Source organism: Pristis pectinata, chromosome 8 (assembly GCF_009764475.1).
Source record: "Pristis pectinata isolate sPriPec2 chromosome 8, sPriPec2.1.pri, whole genome shotgun sequence".
NCBI lineage: Eukaryota > Metazoa > Chordata > Chondrichthyes > Rhinopristiformes > Pristidae > Pristis > Pristis pectinata.
Window position 1 is genome coordinate 75,389,474 of NC_067412.1, and position 20,256 is coordinate 75,409,729.

The following is a 20,256-nucleotide window of genomic DNA, read 5'->3' on the forward strand; positions in this document are numbered from 1 at the left end:
ACCACCACCCCCCCCCCCCCCACCCCCAATGGTAAGACTGTGTGCCCCCTCAGTTCTTACACCCATTAGGATTGTCTGGTCTTAACATTTTTCTGTCCTTTATCACTTGATTCCCTTGACATAAAGCACAACAAATCATTTGTTCTCATTGTACCTTCCTGGTAATTTTCTGATGTGTCCAAGCTTTGTTTATAGTTTGAGGGAGCAGGACTTGAATATTTTACCCTTTAAAGTGGGCAGTTGCTTCGTACTATAAAATTTGCAGACTTTAATATGAAGGTATGGAAGTGATTATTGCTTGGAGAGCTTTCTCATTATCTATCTTGTGCAGCCATCTGAAGCACAGTAGCTTGAGAAGGATCAGTAATATAATTGGAGTTCAAGAGATAACAATATCCAGTCAGAATGGGATAACTTTCATTGTTTGTTATTGTAATATAAGCTTGGTTATCTCCAGCATCTAATTTAGAATTACCTGATTGTGTAAAGCATTAAATTTTGATTGAAGTTCAAGATATTATAAGGAGCTAATAAGATGAATAAAGACAAACTATTTCTGCCCGACATAGGGGTGTGGTCTAAAAATTAGAGCCAGGTATTTTTCAGCAATATATCTGGAAAAATTTTTCCACTTTAAGAGGAAGCTGGAGATTTAGAATTCTTCTGCAAATGGCAGTGAATGCATCTGTTAATTTTAAAACTGAGATTGATAGTAACTGAAGTGAGGGATTTGGGGTAAATGGGAGATGAAATAAATGCAGACAATGCTGGAGATAACTGGGATAATTGGATAGCATCTGTGGGGAGAGAAACAATTGATGTTTCGGGTCAATGACCCTTCACCAGGAACAGGACAAGTGAGAAAACATAATTAAGGGGCAGAGGGTGGAAGAATCTGTGATAGGGTGGAAGAAAAGACTGAGATAAATTAGTTTTGTCTAGAAGGAGTGAATTTTTTTTTAATCAAAGTTGAAATAAAAACAGAAAATGCTTAAAATACTCAGCAGGTCAGGCAGTGGAAAGAAATAGTGCTGATATTTCAGACTGAAGGTTGTTTATCAGAACAGATTATCCAATTCTGACATAGGGTCTTCAACCTGAAACATTAACTGTTTTCCTTTTCACAGATGCTACCTAACCTGCTGAGTGTTTCAATCATTTTCTGTTTTTAAGATTTCCAGGATTGTAACTAAAGGGAGATGAATAAAGGCAGATAGAGAAAAGAAAACATAACAGTAATAGTCTGGAACTGAGTTACAGACCGCAAGCAGTTACTGGAAATCTGAAATAAGGAAGTACTTAACAGACTGCATAGCAACCATGGATCAAACTGACAATGTTAAAAGTAGATGATCTTGTATGGGGTATGGAAATTTGGGTTACAGATTACACATTCTTAATTGAATGGCAGCATGGATTTGAGGGGCTAAATTACCTATGGTAATTCTTGAAAATTAGATGGAGTGTAAGTTACTTTCACAGGACTTTTTCTTGCCATGATGTCATTCATTTAAGCTGTTTAAAGCTCTTGAAGCTGTTTCATAAGGAAACTTGTCTGTATTTGGTTATCTAATTTGCTTCACCCATGTATGTAGTTAATGAGAGGAAGTCTTGAATGTTATTGAGACATAATATACTTTAAATATGTATAAATTCTAATGGTCTGGATTTTATTTTTGAAAAGCACTTTGAAATAGTTTATTCATTTGCTCTGTGTAATCCTAACACTTGTGAATAAATGTGCCATTTGGCTTTATTTTGAATAGTATGGTTTGATTTTTTTTTTCCTAGTTGAACTTGGGAAATGTATGATCAATTTTCATTGCTGTTGCTCGGTTAAGGAAGATATTTAGCAACTACTTTGCTGCACATAAGTAGTTGCAAGTTTGCGTCTGCTGAGATTGTAAAGCAAAATTTGATATAATGAGATGAAGATATTTATTAAATGGTGACATAAGTTCATCTCCAGGAAACGATGGTTGGCTTTCCAGCTGAGCAACTGAATTGGTTGTCTGCCATTTTGTTGCTCTTTTAATGAATGTGTTTAATTATGCAGCCAAAAAACAGGAGGAAGACGTCTGCAAAACCAAACATGATGACTCCACGTGTAACTCTGGAAGAGCTATTATCTGACTCTGACTCTGATGATGATTCTCGGGATGATGATGATTGGATCCCTAATAAAATCAAAGGAAATAAAAAAGCAAGTTCAGGGGTATGTCTAATGCAGTTAGATTTCCAGAGTGTTTGCATCACCTTGATGTGACAGTGTAGAGAAGACGATACACTGTTTATAATCGTAAAGCTGTCCTATCTTAAAATGTGGTATCAGATTTTAAAAACTGCAATGTTGCCTTAAATTGAGAAATAGCTCATCTCGCCTTGCTGATCTGAAGAGTTCATCCTGAAAAGATTAATCTGTGAATGACTCAAACATCTGCTTTTTAATATCAAATCAAAGTCCTCTGTATATGTAACCCCCTTTTTCCATACTTCATCCTCAAAGCTGAGGAGTGTAGAACCATGATGTTGATCGTTCTCAAATAATGGATCACCTCTACTTCTGCCACTAAGTAGAGCATGTTGTTGAGCTGTCAAACAGCATGGAACCTGCCATTCAGCCCAACTGGTCCATGCTGACCAACGTGCCCATGGAAGCTAGTCCCATTTGCTCACATTTGTCCCATAACCTTCAAAACCTTTCCTATCCACATCCGTCCAAATGCCCTTTAAAAGTTGTTGTACCTGCCTCAACTGCTTCCCTGGCAGCTCATTCCATGTGCATACCACCCTCTGTGTTTAAAAACTAGTTGCCCCTATGTTTCTATCAAATCTTTCCCCTCCTACCTTTAAAACATGTTTCGCTCTTTTTTTGTTTTTGCAACTTTATTGAATAAAGCAGGGCCTAAACAATAAGTAATAAATGAAACGATATGTTCAGGATAGTAGAAGTACTTCTGGCTTCATACAACTTGCATTTTTAATTGGTAGCGTATACCATCTCCTTACCTACTGACCATCTGCTTTGTACTAGAATAAGATAGCCTACTCTGTATATATTTTAAAAAAAAACAGAATATCGTTTGAAATGAATTGCTTCTACTTGTGATTCTTTCCTTTTTGTAGTGTTCCTGCAAAGGTCGGTGTGCCAACAAGCAATGCAAATGTAGGAAGAATAAGTTGGATTGTGGAGATCACTGCAAGTGCATTACCAATCAGTGTCACAATCGTCTTAATATGGTAAGAAAATCCACCTTTGGTATTTGGTTTCTTTCTCCAGACTCTGCTCCCATGTGTCCCAGCAGTACTGATGTTCCTAAAACCTCATTAGTCTTTGTTTATCTCCTTAATCATTAATTGGAGCTCAGTAGAAGGATGATGGCTTGAGTTTCCCCTTTTTGTGGCTGTGGTGCCATTGATGTAAATGACAATGAAAGATATTTCTAACTTTCCAAATGCACTTATGTTCCTGATCAAAGTATATCTAAAGCATGACTTTTTCACAATGCAAGGTGCCATCTCATTGGAATTCAAAAGTTCACAGGTATACCAGGCACCAGAAAATGAATGTATTTGTCCATGATTGCAACTAGTACACGTTCTGTTTCAGTTGCAGTTAATTGCCTTGCTACAAATGAATTCTGGAATACTCTAATTCCAAATATGATTTTGAATTTGTACAGAGACTTCCTTCAACAAAGGAATGAGTCTGCAGACTTCTGATCTCTATATTGTGATCATGGCATAGAAACTGGTTGAAAGTGTGGCCTCTTAATCCAATGAAATTACCACAAATTGGGAATTGTTAGCATGTTGGGTAGGAAGAAGTAATGAGAGAATGGACTGTTGGGTAAATTAAGGCCAATATGTCAGGATTCACTGGTAATTTTATCTGATCTGAAATCTACAGTTTGTGGTACAGATGTTTTCCATCTACGATGGCTACATGCTGTCTGGGGTTTTTTTTGCCCTGTCTTTTGGATGCTCCTTGGGTTTGAGATGAGATTTTCTTCAAAATAGGATATCACTTAGATAGAGATTTTGGTCAGTGTTTAGCTGTATCCAGCCATGACAAGCCTCTACTTCAATAAAAACAGTAGGCCTGAAAATTCAGGGCATTTCTGAATTCAGCAAAGAAGGATCAAATCTTCAATGAGGAAAGTAGAATATAAGGGTAGACTGGTGAGAAATATAAACGTCTATAGAAACTTTGTCCTTTTTAAAAAGGTTAATGTTAATGAGAGCCTCTTACAGATATAGAAAAATTATATTGGGGAATAAGGAAATGGTTGAAATTAAACCAATATTTTGCCTTTACGGTACAAGATACAGAAAGGTATTCAAATAGTGAAAGACTTTAGCTCTGGAGTGAAAAATACACAAGTTGATTACCATTAGCAAAACTGGTGTTGGAGAAATTAACAAGATTAAAAGGTGATTACGTCCCCAAGACCTGATGAACTCCATCCTTGGGTTTTGAATGATATGACCATGGAAATGGTGTATGTGCTCATCACCATCTTTCAAAATTCCATAGATCTGAGAATAGTTCACACAGATTGAAAGGTCACAAATGTAACTCCACTACATTAGAAACGAAAGTATAGACTAGTTAAACTGACATCAGAAGAAGGGACAATCCTAGCATTTGCTATTAAGGAAGTACCAACCAGGCACTTGGAAAATAGGATTAAATAGGGTCAAACAGATTTGCCTGGAATACAGTGTACAGGTCTGGTCTCCCTACACAAGGATGGACATACTAGCAATGGCAGGAATATGACAAAAGTTCCTGTTGATTCTTGGGACTGAGGATTGTGCTAAGAGAAATTGAACATAATTTAGAAGAGTTGATCTCATAGAAACACACAACGTTCTTACAGGGTGTACAGTGTAAATGCAGGGATAATGTTTCCCGTGGCTGGGGAGTGTAGAACTAGCTGCCTGTCATAAAACAAGGCATTGACTATTTGGGATGAATTGGAGAAGTTTTCTTCAGCCATAGGGTAGTGATTATTTGAATTCTCTACTCGAGGGCTAAAGAGGCTTGGCCACTGAGTATTGACAATGGAGATCAGTAGATTTTCAGATCTTGGGGAAATTAAAGGATATGGATCAGTGTAGGAAAGTGACACTGAAGGAAAAAAATCACCACAATCTTGTTGAATAAAAGAAACATGAGCACAAGGGGGTTAACTGGCTTATTCTATTTCTCATGTTCTTGTGGATGTGCCTGAATTGGCAGTAGAACTTTTTCCTTGAAGTCTAGTTTATCATCTGTGTATTGTCCAGTTCTGCAGAGTTGCTTCTTGAGGATCCTTGGGCATTAAGTGATAAAGTACAGGAAACAATATCCTGGATCAGAAGGATTAATGTTAGGCTTCAGAATTTGTTGTTATTTCTGAGTTTTTTGTAAAAATTCACAATGCCTTTATGCATATTAACAACTTCAACAGGCCTATAACCCTACTTGGGGCTAAGTCCTGCCAAGCAGAAACACCTTTAACTAAAATTCTCTGTGCCTTAAGACCTCTGTCTTTCTTGTCTCTCTTATGCTGCTTTCTAAGTGTCCTTTTCTATTTGTCCTTTTTTTATATAGACTCAGGATGTGTTCAATGAAAATGAATTAGATGGATCTTTTAAACTGGATGATCCTACTGAATCAGAGTCTCACTTCTTTGAGCCACTCAGTGTCAGTTCTGCTGATAAGGTAAGATTATTTCTTCATTTACTGGAATCTTGCATCAGTTGTAACAAGAATAAATTTTATGCTGGATGGGCATTTTTAGTTTCATGTGGGTTTTTTTTGTGCCCATCGTATTGTTGGTTTGATTAGGTTGGGTATAGAAAGGCTGATGCAAGGTACATTATGTATTGAATCAAAAATAGTAGGAATTGAAGTGCAAAGAGCAGACAAGTTTCTGTGCAATTTAAGTGCTGATACCAAAAGCCAGCAGTGAAGAGCTCTCTAAGATTTAGTCTCTTGATCTATTCCTGAATGTATTGTCTGACAGAAATGAGTCCAGTAGATTTTCCACATAGTTATTATTGGAAGGTACAAATACTGAAGACTTTTTAAATGAAATCATTTGGTAGAGGAGGCAAGAAGTTGCTAATTAAACCTCTGTTCTTCAGGTTCTGACTGACATCACTGATCTTGGGCAAACAAAGCTGAAGTTAATTCGTAAACCACTTAAGGAGAATGAAGATTTGAACAGCACATTCACCAAAAAGAAAAAGAAAACACTGTCAAACTGTACCACCAGTTTCTTTACTGGATATGCTTCAATACCTGAAGATCTGGAATAAATGAGTGGTGTCTCCTTCTGTGAATATGTTCTTAACCTACTTTTGCTTTCTGTGGCTCGATCATTCCAAGAACATTAATTAATTTGTTCAAATGACAACTTGTAGTGTACACAATTCTTTCTACTTTCTTCTGTACTCTTTTCTGTGTGTGTGTGTGTGTGTGCGTATATGTGTGAGAGGGAGAGTATGTGTGGTGTTTTAATAGTTCAACTTATCAGTTATTCTGGTCGGTTATCCCAGCTGGAGTACAATTAGAACAGAATTTTACTTTGACCTAGAAAATTATTTGAATCAATGCTTGCTTGTCTTTATCTTGCTGTTAGTCAGGATTAAATCTTTTATAAATGTTTTAAATAGTATCAACTTAGTCAAGATGCTGAATTTGCAAAAGAGGCAAGCACTGTTGGAAAATTCTCAATGTCTGGTTCTGAGAAGCTGGGACACTTTAAATTCAGCTGTGATTGTGTCCTGCTCCTAAAACACATTTGCCTTGTGGTGATATACAATTAGGGAGTTAAATTTCATTTCTTTAAAATGATTTTCCACAAATGGTGAATAATCATAGTATTTCCTCTAAATTTTAATACATTTCTGTAGTTTATAAATGAATAAAAATTAAGTGGTTTAGACCTGTCTAGTGGCCTTATATGATGTGTATTTTGTATAATACAAATGATTAGTATTGTGGTACTTCAGATATCTTATCTGTCATTTAAGTTATCTTTAGTCACGTACATTGAAACACACAGTGAAATGCATCTTTTTGCGTAGTATTCTGGGGACAGCCTGCAAGTGTCGCCACGCTTCTGGTGCCAACATAGCACGCCCACAATCTCCTAACCTGTACGTCTTTTGGAATGTGGGAGGAAACCAGAGCACCTGGAGGAAACCCACGCAGGCATGGGGAGAACATACAAACTCCTTACAGACAGTGGCAGGAATTCAACCTGCGTCACTGGCACTATAAAGCGTTATGCTAACCGCTACACTACTGTGCCTGCCCTTTAACAGTGTTAACAGCCTAACAATACTAACAGTGTTGGCATTTTTGTATATAACCTGCATCTGTTTTAAAAATTGCATTCATTTTAAAGGAAAATTATTGTCTGGTGAGACTTCCATCTCAAGATGGCATGCAAATTTGAATTGAAAAATGATGTGAATTCCATCCAATCTAAGTATGATTGCTCCCTGGAGCATAATTTGACCAGCCTTTCTCAACTTTAGTAGTTGCATCATCAGCGCCTTGTTCTCTTGATGTGGCCGCCTGTACATTGGTGAGACCAATGACCACCTTCAGTTTCTGGTGGTGTGTAATTTCAACTCCCCTTCTCATTCCCACACCAACCTGTCTGTCCTCTACCTTCTCCATTGCCACAGTAAGGCCAAATGCAAATTAGAAATAGAACTTGTATTCCATTTGGGTAGCTTACAACCCAATGATATCAATATTTTGAATTTCCAATTTAAGGTAACGCACATTCCTCATGTTCCTTTCCCACTCCTACCAGTCCACTAGGTTCTCGCTGCCTTTTTTTGTTCATCTTTTCCATTACACTGCTGCCCATCAACCACACACTTATGTGCCTAGGTTTCTTGTCCCTTGGCCTACTCTTCCTATTTTTTCCCCATCTGCCCATTGTTCTGCCTATCACCTTCTAGCCCTTATCTCATCCCTCCCTCTTGCCTCTTTTATACTGGCTATCTTCCTTCCATGCTTGCAGTGCTATTCCAGGTTCTCAACGCACTACACTGACCATCCCCTTTGCCTCTTCAGATGCTGTGTGACCCACTGAGTTCCTCCCGCAGTTATTCTTTTTTTTGCTCCAGATTTCAGCATCTGCATTCTCGGGTCTTTGTTAGTAACCTTGGTGATGCCTGTCAGCTACCAATTCTGGAATTCCTGCTGTTTTATGCCAAGGTGAAGTCCACAGTCAGATCTTCTAGGCCTAGAACAACTTGTGGTAGTGAAGGCCATTGGACCACCAGTCCAGACAGCAATCTTTACTACCCATTCTGTACTACTGAATCGTGGCTTAACAACACTGGGATGGTCAAAGACAAATGAAAGGACACAAAATGCACATATGTAGATGGTTAGGTAACATTGACATGGAACATGACGTGCTTTGATAAATGAATTTAATTTAGAATCATTTTGTGGGTTTTTCATTTGTGCAATGCAGCTGTGCAAATGCTGTGGTGTTTGATAATGGGCTGGGCAAAATATGGGACTGTTGGTGACTGGGGAATTAATTTGCTTTTAGTGATTATTATAGCCAGCTGAGTTCAAACAGCTTGGTTAGAAAGGAGCTGTCATCTTTCTCCTATTGCCTTTTTACCTCTATCACCCCACATCCTGTTTTACTGCTGCTTACCATTATAGTTGGTGGCAAGGATGTGCCCTCATGAGGCAATTTTGCAACATAGAGCAAAAGAGAGACACAAATCTTGACATCTCTGAGTAATACCTGGCTCCTTCACTGCTATGCAGCTGCCTGAAGCATTGTTTTGGCAATGTGGACAAGTCTGTTTTATCTGGAAATTAATCAAACTGACTGAGAAGCCAAAAATGTAATATGATGAAGGGAAATGTGGTGTTATCTACTTCAGCAGAAAGAATGGGAAAACAGTACTATTTAACTTGTATGAGGCAATTAAACATTGGTGTTCAGAGAAATCTGTCCTTGTGTAGGAAAGTAATTAAGTGAATCCAGATGTTGGTCTTTATTGGAGTACAAAAGTAAGGGATGATATAGGTCTTGGATGAGGCAATACTTGGACTACTACAATCTTGTCCTTGTGCTGTGTGCTGCAGCTGAGGTTCACAAGTCTGGTTGTTAAAATGAAGAGATTGTCTTATGGAAAGGTTGAACAGTGGACTCCTGCTCTCTGAAGTTAAAAGAATGGAGAGGTGATCAAACAGAGGAGGAAGCTTGCTTGGGTGGAGATGGGAGCAGAATCTCTAGAACTAGAGGATTTATACCAGGATAGGGGGTTGACCACTTCAGACTGGCGTATGAGAAGGAATTTCTTTCCTCAGTTGTTCTTTTTTTGGAATTCTATACCACGATGCTGTGGGAAGTAGAGTATATTCAAGACTCAGATTTTGGGGTAATAGGTAAATTGAGTTTTAAGGGATCAAGTGGGAAAGTAGAGTTGAAGCCAAAGATCAGATGGACCAGGTTCTTATTGAATATGGAGTAGGTTCAAGAAGGTGTTTGTCCTACTTGTGTTTTAATTTTCCTTTGGCAGTATGCTACTACTGTATGCATACTGTTCACTTTTGTGAGGGTTGCAGCCAGTTTGAGTCATTTCATTAATAGTCATCAAGCAATATAGCATGGATACAAGCCCTTTAGCTCAATAAGCCCACACTGACTACAGTGTCTACCCAGCTAGTCCCAATTTCCTGGGTTTGGCCCATATCCCTCCAAGCTCTGCCCCTCCATGTACCTATCCAAGTGCTTCTTAAATGATACTATTGTACCTGCCTCAATCACTTCCTCTGGCAGTTCATTCCATGTACTCATCACCCTCTGCATGGGGGGAAAAAGTTGCCCATCAGGTCTATTTTGGACTACCCTCCCCTGGGGAAAAGACTGTTACCATCCACCTTATCTATGCCTCTCATAATTTTAACACTTCTGTAACACCCCTCATTCTCCTATGTTCCAAGGAATAAAGACCTACCCTGGTGGCTAACTTCTCCCTGTTACTCAGGCCCACTAGTCCTGGCAACATCATCTTAAATCTTCTCTGCACTCTTTCCAGTTTAACCACATCTTTTCTATAATAGGCCAACCAAAACTGTACACAGTTCTTCAAGTGTGACCTCACTAATGACTTATACAACTGCAACATAATGTCCCAACTCCCAATACTCACTGCCCTGATTAATGAAGCCCAGTATTTTCACCAACCTGTCTACCTGTGATGCTGCTCTCAACGAACTATACACTTGTACTTCTAGGTCCCCCTGTTCCATTACACTCCCTAGTGCCCTACTATTCATAGTTTACATCCTACTCTGGTTTGACTTTCCAAAATGCATCACCTCATACTTATCTGTATAGAAATCCATTTACCACTCCCTAACTGATCAAGATCCCACTGTAATCTACGATAACCTTCACTATCAACAACACTTAATTTCATGGCATCTGCAAAGTTACTGATCAAGCCTTATGCATTCGCATCCAAATCATTCATATAAATAATGAGTAACAAGTGTCCCAACACCAGCCCCTATGGCACACCACTAGTCACCAGCCTCCATTCTGAGAAACAACCTTCAACCACCACCCTCTGCTTTCTACCTCCAAGCCAAATATGAATCCACCTAACTAGCTCTCCCTGGGTTCCACAGGACCTAACCTTCCACACCAGCCTGCCATGCAGGACCTTGTTAAAGGCCTTGCTAAAGTCCAAATAGACAATATCCAGTGCCCTACCCTTGCAGTTAACTCTTCAAAAAAAACTCAAAGATTTGTCAAAGGTGACTTTCCCTGCACAAAGCCTTGCTGACTCCTCCTAATCGGACTTGGTCTATCTAAGTTCTGGTAGATTATGTTCCTCAGGATTCCTTTAGTAACTTCCCCACCACTGATGTCAAGCTGACTGGCCTGTAGTTCCCTGCCTTGTCCTTGCTACCCTTCATAAACAATGGAATGCGATTAGCTACCTTCCAGTCTTTGGGAACTTCAGTGGCTGACAATGAAGCAAATACATATCTCCACAATTTCTTCTCTAGCCTCCCACAAAGTCCAAGGATGCACTAATGCCTAGCTTTGGCACTCACTACCCACCTGATCTGTATAAGTAGTTCAAATGCATATAATTTGATGACTGCTGCAGAATAAAGGCAGCTTGACTGGGATACCAAGCACTGACATGTTTATTTCACTGTCACTGGCCATGCATTAACTGAAATGATAAGGCATTGGAATTCCTTTTGGTTGTGATACCTCAGAGTTAAAGTATATAGAAAGTGACACGTCCCATTGATTGTATCCCTGTAATGATTTCACAATAGATTTAACATTTCTTTAAAACAATAGTAATTGGGATCCATGGAGCAGAAAGGACCACGTCTGGAGCTTCAAGCTGCAAGAATTATTGTTGATGCAATGTTCATGATATTGCTAGTAAATATCTTTCTTTATAGCAGGATGCTCAAGATGGTATCAATGTATTTGTGCACATCAGACAGATTCAAAAATAAAGTCTGATATCTTTCTAAACCTGCCACATTTCATTTGTGTTCCAGTAACTATTTTAAGAATAAGCGTAGCCATTGGCTTGAATGTCCTGCAGTGGGAACACATCAGCAAATTCTGGCTCCTAACTGATTTGCTTGAATTGAAAGAAGCCTTGTGAACATTAGTTGCGTACCTTTGGTTATGTAATAGGATTGCTATGGCACAGGAGAAGGCCATTCAACTGTAAAGACTGGCCCCTAGTAATCAATGAAGAGCAGTTCCACTTATTTCCCATTGATCTGCAAATGAATCTCTCAAGTGCTAATTCAATTCCTTCTTAAAGGCTAGTTAATTCTAGATTCTATATACTGAAATTTTTTTTTTAAATCCTCCATTGTATCTTTAACCCAAAACCAATCAGTCTTTTCTGACCCTTGAAATATCTGCTGATGGGAACAGTACCCCTCGATTTACTGCATCTAAATCAGTCATAATTTTAACTTGCAAACACTTGCTGTCTAGCTTCATACGATGAATGTCTAATTGAGTGGGATGCCTGAAATTCTCTTGGAAAAAAAAGTAAGGAATTGTGAATTTTGCTTTTAAATAAGATTTTGGATGAATAGTTAACCTGTGGCAATTTTGGTTAATTACTTCCAATACTTGCATAATTGAGTGAACAGTTGAAAGAACCTTGCGAAAACCCGAACCTGTCAGCTGATGGTGAGGGTGGTGAATCTCAAAAATGTTAGCAGGCAGGTGTAACAAGTGGTAGGAAAGCAAATATTGGCCTTTACTGAAAGAGGGTTGGAGTTTAAAATATTGTTGCAATTGTACAGGGTACTGGAGCGACCAATCCTGGAGTATAGTGTGTAGTTTTGATCTTTTTGTTAAGCGTTGGAGGCAGTCCAAAAGAGATTCACTGGGCTAAATCCTGGAATGAGAGAGTTTTCTAATCACAAGTGGTTAAAGAAATTAGATCTATATACATTTGAGTTTAGAAGAATGAGGGGTACCCTTTTTGGAACATTTAAGACCCCGAGGGGGCATGGCAGGATAGATGTCGAGATGCTTTCACTAACAGGAGAATCTTGAACAAGGGGACATAGTCAAAAGATTAGTCATTTAAAACTGAAGTGCATAGGAACTTCTTGCAGAAGGTGATGAACCTCTGGAATTCTGTACCCTGGAATAGTACTTTATCAACTTAAGTTTTGTAAGATCATGGAATTGAGGGCTATGGGGAGCTGGCACAGAAGAAGAGGTGAGGCCTGAGGCAGATAACCCATGATCATATTGAACGGTGGGACAGGCATGAGGGGCTGAGTAGCCTACTGCTCCTGTTTTCTTATGTGGAGGAATCTTAATTGGGTATAATAACGTTAGTTGTCCCTATAAGAAAATATTTCCTGATCTGAGGGTGAGAACAAGGAAATGGGGGAGGGATGTGCATATGGTCTAAGAATAATTCCCTATATGAATAATATATTTGTAGTTTTTTTGCACATGAAAAATACTAAATTGAGATCATTTGATGAGACAAATCCAGGTACAAATTTTAAGTTAATTTGCACAGTATGCATGACAGCAAAGCATTACACCAGCTTGGGTAGTGAAAATTTGCCCTTGTGCAATTCACAAATCTGGGATATGGAATAAAGATTCACTCTTATGAAACTTGTGGAAAAGAAAGTAAATAAACAACTTTTTCAACTCATTTCTTAACATATGCACAGATGTCAAAGTAATGGAAAATCACGATATGGAGAGTTTTCTAGGAACACAACCCTTCCCCTGCCTCTTCCCCCTCTCCCTCCCCCATAATGATTCAGTTAATTCCATCCACATAACTTATCTTCTTAGGTTGCATAATATAAAAAAATACCTGACCATATCCATGTGATTGGTCAGGAAGACCAATAACCATTATCAGTTTCATCAAAAGGCCAATACTTCTGTGTGTTGCTGTAAGCTGCTTGTTTCAAACAAAATAAAACTTTCTCCTAGTCTACCCAAAGGACTAAAAAAAAAGGATCCATGACTTTGTAATACAAGCAAGTCAGAGTTGATTTGATTGCTGAAGCAGACTAATGAATTGCTTATCCAACTGTTTACAGATAGTTCATTAATATCATTACTGTTCCCAATAAAAGCAACCCCTGGGTTACGGGGGAAATTGCATTTCTAGAAAATGGTCCATATCATGATTTTCTGTAAGGCAAGGCTGTGTCATCTGTGCATATGCAAGTTGAAAAAAATTGTTCATTTATTTACTTTTTTCACTTAAGTTTTGTAAGAGCGAATTTTTATTTTGTACCCCAGATTTTCTGGTAGTGATTTGTGAATTCTGTAAGGGTGAATTTCTGATACCCAAACTATTGTAGCACAAGAGTCTAAGAAACTGAATGCACTGTTCAATACTAAAGAACTCAATACTAAAAGTAACTCCTATAGTAAGTCCTTAGAAGTCTGAGGTGTGCTGAGTCACAGTAGCTGGAGCTGCTCAGCTGTTCCATCATGAAGTAAATCTGAAGCTTTCCAAGACAATGCAAGAAAAAGATCAGTTGTAAGTATCAATCCAACAAATACATGACAACAGAGATTATCTGGAACTCACCAAGTACAGGAAGAAACAATGCTGAAATACTTTGTGTTGCTTTATTGGGTAAGATATTGCATAATTTTTCCTCAATTAATAACAAATCATAAGAACTTAACAAATAGAAGCAATACAACTCCACAAGCCAGCTGTCATTCAGTAAAGTCATGGCTGATCCTTTGCTTTGTCCATTTTCCCAGCAACTCATAGAAGCCCATGTACCAAGTGCTGGAAAGTGAGATTAGTAATAGATGAGGACTTGATGGTCAGCATGGACATGATGGTCTGTTTCTGTAGTGTATTGTTCTATGACTAACCCCTACATCCTCTGACCCCTTTCATCTTTCCATCTCAGCCTTGATCATACTCCATGGCTGAGTAATTTGCTGCCTTTTAGAAAGGGAATTCCAAAGAGTTACGGCCCACTTGATAAAGTTCTTCTTAACTTGGTCCCAAATGGCTGATCTCTTATTGCGACATTGTGGCTCCAAATTTGAAATGGTCCAATCAGAGGAGAAGTGCCTAAGTACCTATTAGAATCCTGTGCCAGTGAGGTCACTTCTTATTTTTCTAAACTCCACTGAGTATAGGTCAAACCTCCTCAGTCTGTCCTATGACAATAAACCCTCCCGGCAAACATTCAGCACACAACCAATGCTATCACTTAGAGTCACAGACATTTTCTGACAGCAGGAAGCCATTTAGGCCATCATGTCTGTGCCAGTTGGAAAAGAGCAACCCAGCTTAATTTCACCTTCCAGTGCTTAAAGTGAAAATCCAAGCACTTTCTAAACTGACAATAGTTTTTGTCTATATCACTGTTCCTACCACCCAAATGAATTTTTTATCCTCCTCCCTCCAATCCTTCTACCATCTGCTTTACGTGCTTCCGTTATCCTTATCCTATTAATTCCCCTCCACCTTCTAAATATTGGGGAAATTCAACTTGTTTCTGTATTGCCTCCTTGTCCAGGTATCAATCTGGTAAATCTACATTGCACTCCCTCCAAAACCAATAAATCTTTCCTCAGAACTGCCCACCCAGTACTTAGTATGGATGAGGCATTAGCTGCAGCATGTTCCTTTGATTTCTAAGTCTCTACATATAGAGCATTCCATTAGCCTTTGTTTGCTATTTCATTTCGCATCTCCCTCCTTCAAATACTATATTGAGCAATGATGTTAAGGTGCTGTTATATCGGCTCTTAACTTAATCTGCCTCATTACTAAATCGAATATTACCTTCCCCTCATTGACATTTGGACATATAACAAAAAACTAATCTGAGCACGTTCTAGAAATTCAGACATGAATTATTTTACTGATATCAAACTATATGAAAGTTAAAATACCCCATTAAACAGCCCCCCACCTCACTTTTGAACTTTAATTTCTACATTAATGCACTGTGTCACTTCGCAACTGTTATTGGAAACCCTATGTACAACTCCCACTGGAGTCATTAGTCCTTTCTCATTTCTTAATTATATCCAAAAATAACTCCACAGTCAGCTTAACTCCCATTATAAGCGCTCAATGATTTGGTTTCCTCCTTGATCAATTAGACCAATCCTCCCATTCTACCATTTTCCCCATTGTTCCTGTAGAACTTCAATGGGAACTAAATGTACAGGCTCTATCTTACAGCCTGGTCAATCATGGCTACCACGTCACATACCCCAAGTTGAATTTCCATCTGCAATTATTCAATTGTTCTCCTTGTGCTCCATGCTTTTGGGTATAGAACACATAACTGGACCACATCTGTCCTTCTACTCTATTGATTTAATCACTTTTACCTTTCTCTCCTGAGTTAAGGAATTCATATTTAGTTTTCCCTTCAGTAGTGCCTAAAGCACTATTTCTTGCCTATTTTCTATTTTATTTCATTTTGTTTTAGTACAATTACATCACAATGTCAAGCAAAGAGCAAGCTCGCAGAGAATCCAAATGCAGCACACTGGTACGAGACTGGAGTCAGGATGCTTCCTCAGAACCAAACCCAGGCGGCAACTGGAAGGAATCTTGCCTCGAGGCTCTGAGGCGGGGTCCCAACACGAAAACTGGATATCCTAAGAGGAACAGTGAAACCAGGACTGCTCTAGAGTTGACGGCTCTAAGCAGCCAGGAAACAAATTATACCCAAAGGTTGACCAATACTCTGGCAACTAGTGCAAGTGAAACCAGGGCTCTTATGCTAGTCTCCTGATGGGGCTCAGGTGTGTGTTGTTATGTGATTAGTAGTACATGGAATCCATGTGCTGCACAATGAGGCACCATCAATGGAGCCGAATCGAGGGCCAGAACTGGGAAAACTGACAGTACCACCCCCCCCAAACGGGAGCCTCCAGGGAACCCACCGGACTTATTTGGATGGTTCTGATGGAATTCCTGAATGAGGGAGGGGTCCAAAATGAAGGAGCGAGGAACCTAGGAACATTTCTCCGGACCGTATCCCTCCCAATTGACCAAGTACTGCAGGCCCCTACCCCGGCGGCATACATCCAGTAAACGGCAGACGGTGTACGCTGGGTGGTCGTCAACAGTCCGGGGGGGGTGGAGGGGGCTTGGCTGGAGGGCACAACAGACTGCTAGCCACTGGCTTCACCTGAGACACATGGAAAGTGGGATGTATCCTCAGAGTCATAGGCAATTTGAGCCAGACCGTTGTGGGATTGACGGTCCGCTCAATTTCAAAAGGTCCCAAGAAGCGAGGAGCTAGTTTCTTGGGCTCGTCCTTGAGGGGGATGTCCTTAGCCGAGAGCCAAACCTTCTGCCCAGGCTGGTACACTGGTGCGGTCACTGGTGGTGATGATCAGCGAATCTCCGATTTCAGTCGGTGGTACGGAGCAGGGCCGCACATATGTCCTCCCAGACCTTGCGGCAACGGTGGAGATGGTCCTGAACTGAGGGCACAGTGATGTCCCCCTCATGGATGGAGAACAGAGGAGGTTGGTAACTGAGTGAGAATTTGAAGGGGGATCTTCCAGTGGCAGCATAGACCAGAGAATTGTCAGCGTACTCAACCCAAGCGAGGTGGGTGCTCTATGTTGACAGGTCGTTCGCCATTATGCAGTGTAGTGCTTTTTCCAAATCTTGATTCGCCCATTCCGTCTGGCCGTTCGTCTGTGGATGGAAACCTGACGATACGCTTACGGATGTTCCGAGGGCCTGACTAAAGGACCTCCATACTGCAGAGACAAACTGGGGACCCCGGTCGGAGACAACGTCTGCAGGGATTCCGTGGAGGTGGAAGACGTGTTGGTCAACCAGGTTGGCTGTCTCCTGAGCTGTAGGGAGATTGGGAAAGGCCACAAAATGCACTGCTTTGGAAAATCGGTCCACTATGGTGAGGACAGCAGTGTTCCCGTGAGAAGGGGGCAGTCCCGTGACAAAATCCAGGGTGATATGGGACCACGGACGGCTAGGTACGGGTAAGGGACGAAGCAGTCCGGCAGGTTGTTGGCGGGACCACAGGCGCAGACAAAGGACTGAGTATCAGTATCCATGGAGGGCCACCAGAAGTGTTTCGTTAGGAGGAAAAGCGTCCTATCAATCCCCGGATGGCAGGCGAAACGAGAAGAATGTCCCCACTGCAGAACCTGAGACCGCATGGACTCTGGTACAAAAAGGCGGTTGGGTGGTCAGTTACCTGGGTCAGGTTGGGTCTGTTGGGCATCCTTCACTATGGCCTCGATCTCCCAGGTAAGGGCCGCCACCACACAAGACCGGGGAAGGATGGTCCTCCTCAGTAGTGTATTGCCGGGAGGGAGCATCAGGCTTCCTGTTCTTGGACCCAGGACAATATGTTAACGTAAACCGGAACCTGCCAAAGAATAATGCCCACCGGGCTTGACGGGAATTCAGGCGTTTAGTGGTTCGTATATATTCCAAGTTCTTGTGGTCTATCCAAACGATAAACGGATGTTCTGTTCCCTCTAGCCAGTGCCTCCACTCCTCTAACGCAAGCTTGACTGCCAGTAACTCCCGGTTCCCCACGTCGTAATTACGTTCGGCGGGGGACAACCAGCGAGAAAAAAAAGCACAGGGGTGCAGTCTCTGATCCAAACCGGAGCGTTGAGGACAGACCGCTCCCACCCCAGAGTCAGAAGCGTCAACCTCCACAACGAATTGGCTGGAGGGGTCTGGTTGGACCAGGATGGGGGGGAGGACGTGAAGCGTTTCTTCAGCTGCAAGAATGCTGAGTCAGCTTCAGGGTTCCACAGAAAAGGGGTCTTAGGTGAAGTGAGTTGAGTAAGGGGCGCCGCCACCTGACTATAATCCCTAATGAAACGGCGATAGAAATTCACAAACCCCAGAAACCATTGGAGTTGCTTGCGTGTCGTGGGTCGAGGCCACTCTGCCACCGCCTGGATCTTCTCGGGATCCGCCCTTACTCGTCCACTCTCAATGATGTAACCTAAGAAGCTGACGGAGGGGACATGGAATTCACATTTCTCAGCCTTGACGAAGAGCTTGTTCTCCCAAAGCCTCTGGAGAACCTGATGGACATGCTGGGTGTGTTCCTAGAGACTACTGGAGAAGATCAGGATGTCATCCAGATAGACAAACACAAATCGATTTATGAAGTCTTGTAGGACATTGTTGATCAGAGCTTGGAAGACGGCTGGAGCATTGGTGAGGCCGAATGGCATTACTAGGTATTCGAAGTGGCCGAGAGGGGTATTAAATGCTGTCTTCCACTCGTCTCCCTCCCTTATCCTGACCAGATGGTAAGCACTTCGTAGATCAAGTTTAGAGAATATGGTGGCCCTGTGAAGAAGTGCAAATGTGGAACTGATGAGCGGCAGTGGGTACTTGTTTTTGATGGTTATGTTATTTAGGCCCCGGTAGTCAATGCATGGATGCAGTGAGCCGTCCTTCTTCCCCACAAAGAAGAATCCTGCGCCTACCGGGGAGGATCAGGGACGAGTAATGTCTACCGAGAGAGATTCATTGATATACTTCTCCATTGCTTCCCTCTCTGGTTGTGACAAGTTATATAGCCGACTGGTAGGTAGCGGAGCTCCAGGGAGGATGTCGATTGCCCAATCGTATGGTCGGTTTGGGGGCAGGGAAAGAGCCCGTTGTTTGCTAAATACTTGCCCCAGGTCATGATACTCTGCTGGGACCCCAGACAAGTCTGGGGTTTCGGCGGCCAACGAACTAGCGGTAGCCTGTACCGGAGAAAGGGCCGACTGGAGACAAGTGGAATGGCAGAATGGACTCCAACTGACTATCCTGCCTGTCGCCCAATCGAGGTGGGGATTGTGGCAGCTCAACCAGGGGTACCCAAGGACCATCGGTGTCTGCAGGGAGGTTATCAGGTGAAATTGGATCTGTTCCCGATGGTTTCCAGAGATCAGCAACGACATTGGAAGTGTACGGTGTGTGACTCGGGTCAACAGTCTGCCATCTAGTGTCCGAACTTCTAGAGGGGTACTCAGTGGCTCCCGAGGAATCCCGGCCCAGGAGAATACGTCTTCATCCAACAGATTTCCCTCGGCGCCGGAGTCTACCAAGGCAGAAAGGGACAGGGACTGTTGGAGGTGTCTTATGGTAGCTGGGATTGGCATCCGGTTCTGGAAGACCATAGGGAAAGTTGCCTGGCTCACCAGGACCCCCCTCTCTACTGGTGAGCCCTCTCCTCTTGGCCGAAGGGCACAAGTGGCAAGAAAATGGCCAGGCTGGCCGCAATAGAGGCAACTCCCAGCTCTTAACCTCCGACGTTGTTTGGAGGGAGAAAGGCGGTTCCGTCCCAGTTGCATTGGTTGCTCTTCCGAGGTGGTGCAATCGGCTAGGTCGGGAGCGCCTCTAGGGGCGGAAGGAGAAGAAGCAGAGAGGCTCAGGCCAGGAGAGGCTGGGAAGGTGACCCGTGGGGTGACTGGAGGTGTTGGATGAACCGTCCTCTCTCTCTGCTGTTCCCGGAGTCGATTGTCCAGTCTGGTAGCTAGGGAGATCAACGCATCCAGGCTGGTTGTCTCATCTTGTGCCGCCAACTCATCTTTTATCCTGTTGCAGAGGCCTTGCCGAAAAACCCCCGGAGGGCCTTCTTGTTCCACCCCGAGTCGGCCGCTAATGTCCGGAACTCCACGGAGTATTCCGCGACGCTGCGGGAGCCCTGACGGAGGGTGAGTCGTCATTTGG

General features: G+C 41.8%; 1 protein-coding gene across 2 annotated transcripts in view; it reads left to right on the plus strand.

The window, feature by feature from the left end:
* Positions 1-6,960, plus strand: part of kif4 (kinesin family member 4) — a 48,351-nt gene extending 41,391 nt beyond the window's left edge. For both annotated transcript variants that reach the window (XM_052022034.1, XM_052022035.1), the window contains exons 28-31: positions 2,057-2,215; positions 3,127-3,240; positions 5,600-5,710; positions 6,136-6,960. In XM_052022034.1, the coding sequence (XP_051877994.1) occupies positions 2,057-2,215; positions 3,127-3,240; positions 5,600-5,710; positions 6,136-6,309 (558 nt within the window). In that variant the 3' untranslated portion in view covers positions 6,310-6,960. The remainder of the gene's footprint in view (positions 1-2,056; positions 2,216-3,126; positions 3,241-5,599; positions 5,711-6,135) is intronic.
* Positions 6,961-20,256: the final 13,296 nt, after the last annotated feature.